The sequence below is a fragment of the Galeopterus variegatus genome, unplaced genomic scaffold (assembly GCF_000696425.1).
Source record: "Galeopterus variegatus unplaced genomic scaffold, G_variegatus-3.0.2 Scaffold3077, whole genome shotgun sequence".
In the NCBI taxonomy this organism is placed as follows: Eukaryota; Metazoa; Chordata; class Mammalia; order Dermoptera; family Cynocephalidae; genus Galeopterus; species Galeopterus variegatus.
The window spans coordinates 75,942-81,624 of record NW_007729188.1 but is presented as its reverse complement, the minus strand read 5'-3'; the positions used below and the strand labels follow the sequence as shown (position 1 = coordinate 81,624).

General features: G+C 42.3%; 1 protein-coding gene across 1 annotated transcript in view; it reads right to left on the bottom strand.

Moving 5' to 3' along the window:
- Positions 1-1,646: 1,646 nt before the first annotated feature.
- The window catches only part of PTGR1 (prostaglandin reductase 1), a 39,497-nt gene continuing 35,460 nt past the window's right edge, over positions 1,647-5,683 (bottom strand). Inside the window, exons 9-10 of the mRNA XM_008583904.1 lie at positions 5,393-5,511; positions 1,647-1,909 (exon numbers count right to left, since the gene is read on the bottom strand). Of these exons, the coding sequence (XP_008582126.1) occupies positions 1,799-1,909; positions 5,393-5,511 (230 nt within the window). The 3' untranslated portion in view covers positions 1,647-1,798. The remainder of the gene's footprint in view (positions 1,910-5,392; positions 5,512-5,683) is intronic.

Below are 5,683 nucleotides of genomic sequence, written 5' to 3'. Positions count from 1 at the left end.
TGAAATGGCTCATTCCAGGACTGGGGTAGGAAAGATACGAGATAAGCCTGGAGTATCGTATACCGGAAAGCAAGGAAATCCTCAAAGAATAATGAGGTCATGTCAAAAGAATAGAGAAGCCAACTTTGAGGGGCTCCCAGTAGACAAATCATGGAAAATTTGAGCTCCAAAACAGGTAATGATAATAACAAATTATAACCCACTGAATAAAAAATGGAAACCATAAGTCCATACTAAGTAACTGAATAAATTGAAAGCTTGATAAGGAATGGAATATTTACATAGTTTCAAAGTATTTCACTACAGAATAGTTTTCTTTTTTTTTTTTTTCTTCGTGACCGGTAAGGGGATCGCAACCCTTGGTGTGGTGTCGCTCACACCGCGCTCAGCCAGTGAGCGGCTGGTCTGTATGTGGGATCCGAACCCTCAGTGGGAGCGTCGCCACACTCCCAAGCGGCGCACTGTAGCAGTACGCCACCGGGCCGGCCCTAGATTCGTATTATCTTCTCTTTTTTTTTTTTTTTTTTGTCTTTTTGTCTTTTTTTGTGACCAGCAACAGATCGCAACCCTCAGTGTTGCGCCCGTACCGGACCGGGACCGGCAACGGGATCGCAACCCTCGGTGTTGCGCCCGCCCCTCGCTCAGCCAGTGAGCGGCCGGTCTGTATGTGGGATCCGAACCCTCAGTGGGAGCGTCGCCACACTCCCAAGCGGCGCACTGTAGCAGTACGCCACCGGGCCGGCCCTAGATTCGTATTATCTTTTAATTCTATCTTTCCATGAACTTTCTGAAGGACCTTGTGTTAGTAGTTTATTACATATCTCCAGAATTTTTATACAGATACACATTCCCCACTGTTTCTTTATACTGCAGTTTATTTAACCCTCCTCTCTGTGATGGCAGAATTGTTCAACAGAACTGACATCTTTCTGATATTGGATCTTCCTGTCCAAGAGCATGGTACCTTTCTACATGTTTAAGTCTTCTTTTGTGTTCCTCAGTGATGTTACAAAGCTTTCTTCATATAAAGCTTGCCCATTTTTTGTAGGTGTATAAACATTCCCATGTGTTATCTTTTTTGCAGCTGTTGTGAATAATAGATTCCTTCCTTGGTCTGTTACATTATTAGACTCACAACCTGTGTGGGCTGGCCCTGAGACCCCTGTACACCACCAATAATTGTTTCTTCTGTTATAATCATAAACAATAGGGGTGGTAATTGTATGATTTCAAATTCACTGATACCTGCAGGGAGGTAACCAACAGACATCATGCTGGTGTCTCAAGTAAATTTATAACATGTATATGAAGCAGATGTTATTACCCTCACTTTACAGATGGAAAATCAGAAGTCCAACGTTGGGCCGGCCCGGTGGTGCACTGGAGAGTGCGCCACTTGGGAGCGTGGCGGCGCTCCCACCGAGGGTTCGGATCCCATGTGGAGACCAGTTCCCGCTCACTGGCTGAGCGCGGTGCGGGCGCAACACCGAGGGTTGCGATCCCGTTACTGGTCAGTAAAAAAGACAAAAAGGAAAAAAAAAAAAAAAAGAAGTCCAACATCACAGAGGCAGTAAATTTTTTGACTCCAAAGCCATTGTTGTTAGGTGAGTGGTTGTTAAGAATGAAATTTCATTCTCTGTCACTAATTAATAACACTTAAATGTATTTTATTAGGCAGGTCAAACTCATTACAGTTACTATTTCTTAGATGATTAAAGACAGTATGCACTTTTACTAAATGGTAATAAACAAGTTAAGTAAACATCTAAATGATCTCCAGATTCCGGGTCTTTTTTTTTTATACTTTTAGTATGGCTTTTCCCAAATTCTCTCCTTTCAGCATCCCCATAAATGCAGCTGGCATGTTTTCAAATCCTTCAGTGATGTGTTCATGGTACTGGATTTTACGCTGTATCAAAACAACAACAAATTTAATAAGTTAATTTCATATTCCAAATTATATACTCTTCTCATCCTAGCAACAAATTTATCAGGTACATCATGGGAACCTTGAACATATGAGATGGAGGCTCTGTCTGCCATAAGCTTGAAGTCAATTTGGGGGCAATATCCACATACACAGTGTATGTAACAGATTGCAAAGTACACGTAAGAAGAATTTAATGACGATCACAGTGAGAAATGTCACAATGACTAAGTAGATTGTCTAGAAAAGTTTAATAATATAATGACCTCAGAAGAGGAGGAAGTAGATGAAAAAGAAGCACCCTTCACACCACAGCAGTTAATAACTGTTTCCCCCTCAAGCCAAGATTCTTTCCATACGTATCTAACGTTTATTTAGGAATGTGGGAGGGAAGCGTTCGTGTTAGTGAGGAAGGTTTTTCATACTACAAGGCACAGACTACTAAGCAGGACTGATTAACATCTTTAAGTTTTTTTAAGAGGTCTCATGTAGAGACCTGAGTTATCTTGACACCATTTTTTCCCTAATGTATTCCAGTGGTGGTTTAACACCCATTATGGATTTATGAATGAAATTATTTGCTTGAAATCACTCAGTTAGAAAGTAGGGAAGATGGAATTTGAACCCATGACTTGAAAGTTCCAGCTCATTCCTGCTCTTGAAGAGGCAAAGAATCTTGATAGGGTGGAAAGCTAGAATCCAGTTCAAAGGTTAAAAATAGACAGTGAGTATTGTTCTGGGCTGAATTGCGTCTCCCCCCCAAATTCACCTGTTGAAGTCCTAACCCCCACAACCTCAGAATGTGACTGTACTTGGAGACAGGGCATTTAAGGAGGTAATTAAGGTAAAATGAGGTCATGTGGGTGGGTCCTAATCCAGTATGACTGTTGTGCTTATAAGAGAATAGGATACAGACACACACAGAGGGCAGACCATGTGAAGACGCAGGGAGAGGCCTCACAAGAAACAACCCTGCTGACACCTGACCTCATACTTCCAGCCTCTGGAATGGTGAGAAAATTCATTTCTGTTGTTTAAGCCATCCAGTCTAACATACTTTGTTACAGCAGCCCTAGCAAACTAACACAAATACTAATATAAAATGTTAATGATAGGGGAAATTAGATACAGGGTATCTGATAAGATACAGGGTAGTTGGGAGCTCTCTGTACTGTCTTCTCAATTTGTCTGTAAAGCTAAAACTTCTAAAATAAAAAGTATATTTTAAAAAAAATAGGGGATGAGGGAAAAAAAAAGGAGGCTGAGAAATAAATTACTCCAACTCACTAGTTACGTAAAACAAAACTATAATCAGCTTCATCTTGTTAGAGGGAAGCAATAGGAACACCAGCATAGTGGTTTCTTGTTGTCACCTGTGATCTTGGAGGGACTGGATTTGATTTCACCAACAAGGACAAAGAGGCTCTACACTGGGAACTGAAAAGTAATTCAGCTCTTTCCAGCTCTCTGGAAAGAGCCCAGCCCAGCACTCCAAGCTTTAGACTAGGAAAAGCGCCAAGCTCCAGTGGCTGCTGAAGGGGAAATTTATTTCTTTGAATTGGGAAATGATCATAGGCCAGGAATCGCTTTTACCCCCAAACCTGAAATAATGCACCTTGGTTATTCCGATTTCTGTTGACTAAAACTGCTCATGGTGTAAGGTGGGAAAGTGATCACAGTACAGGAACAAGGGATTGGCTTCGTTCTTCAGATATAAAGACATGGCTGTAAGAAGGCTCTTTCTGATCTGGGATCTGGAAGAGCCATGGCACATACATGCACCCCTCTAACATTCATTCATTCAACAATATTTGTCTAGTGACTACATTGATTCAGACACTGTTCTGGGGTCTGGGGATATACCAGAAAACATTGCATGAACATTGCATGAACACTGTGGTCCTCATGGAGGTTGTATTCTCATGGGAGGGAGATGGGCAATAAATATAAATGAATAGGTGAATTACATATTATGTTAAAAAATTATTAGTTGCTATGGATAAAAATAGGATAAAGAGGATCAGGAATGAAAAGGGAGTGCAACTTAAAATAGGGTTATTTTAAAAGTTGCCTCGTTCAACAAAGATTTGAAGGAGGGGAGAGAATTAAGGAAGCAGTTACCAAGGGGTGGAGGGGTGGAGGAAGGGACTGGGTTGAGTAAGCAAAGGGAGTGAATACTAAGAAGTGAAATTAGAGAGGTGTCAGGGGCCAGACTGTGTGCAGCCTGGAGGTTATTATAAGAACTTTGGATTTACTCTAAGTGAAATGGGGAGCTTTGCAGGGTTTTGAGCATAAGGGTGCCATGGTTTGATTTATGCTTTAAAAGATCACTCTGGCTGCTATGCTGGGACTTGTCTGTAGGGATACAAGGATAGGAGACCAGGCAGAGGCTACTACAAACATCCAGGCTAAACAGGATGGTGGCCTGGACCAGGGTGGAAGCAGAGAAGGTGGAAGTGGTGAGATTCTGTATATATTTTGAAGGTATATATTTTGTATTTCTGTATATATTTTGAGCCATCAGAATCTCTTGACAGATTAGACATGGGTATGAGAGAGAGAAAGAAACCAAGGATGATTCCAAGGTGTTTGACTGAGCAACTAGACGGGTAGAATAACTGAGATAATGAAGTCTGAATATGGAGCAAGTTTGGCAGGAAAGATCAAAATATATTTAATTTTCAACATTTTAAGTCAGAAATGTGTATTAGGCATCCGGGTGGAGCTGTTGAGCGGCAGGATATGCCAGAGTAGGGCCAGGCTGGAGACAGAAATTTGGGAACTGTCAGCATACTGATCATATTTAAAGCCATGAGCCTGGATAAAAAAGATTAAAAGGATAGAGTGTGGATAGAGAAGACCAGGCCCTGGGGCACTCCATTACTAATTTGGAAAGAAGAAAAGAGCTAGCAGAAGAGTCTGCAGAGGACCAATCAGTGAGAAAAACCAAGAGCTACGGGAATCCCAGGGAAGCAAGCACAGCAGGAGAGAGTGATCACTCTGTCAAATATTCCCCACAGCCAAGTGATCAGACTTGACCCTTGGATTTCACAGTATGAAGGACATCTATGACCTTGACAAAAGCAATTTGGTGCCAGGGTAGCAGTGCAAAAGCCTGATACATAGGTTAAGGAAGAATGGAGAGAGAAGAACTGCAGGCAGTGAGAAATACCTAGACAACACTTCCAGGTATTTTGATATTGTTATGAAGAGGGGAGCAGTGAAATGGACCTGTATTTGCAGCAGAATGAGGTCTAGAGAGGGTTGTTTTGTTTTGTTTTCCTTTTTTAAGATGGGAAAAGTAAGAATGTTTGTATTTGTTGTAGTCTCAAGGCAGTGATCCAATAGACAGGGAGAAGCTGATGATGTAGCTGAGAGGGAAGAATTGGTAGAATGATAGTCTTGCGTGACAAAAGAGAACGAGATCCAGTGACAATCAGAGGGGATGGCTCTGGAGCCCCTTACCTCCAAGACCCATTGCAGCAAGTCCTTTAGAGCCTTCTGGCGGGCATCTGCTTGCCAGTTGCTATACAGGAACCCTTCTAGGCGAAGTGCCTGATAGATAATATGCTCTGGGGATGGACCTGCAAAGAGGAGGGCACAATTGAGCAACAGGGTCTAGGTAGGTGGCCGTAGTGAACACACAAGGGGTAAAAGTCCCTGTCACTGTTCTCCTAGGGCTTCCCCCATCCATTTCCTCCACTCCTTTCTGATCCGTGGGGCTGCCAACTGATCAGCATGCATTCTGTGGTAGGC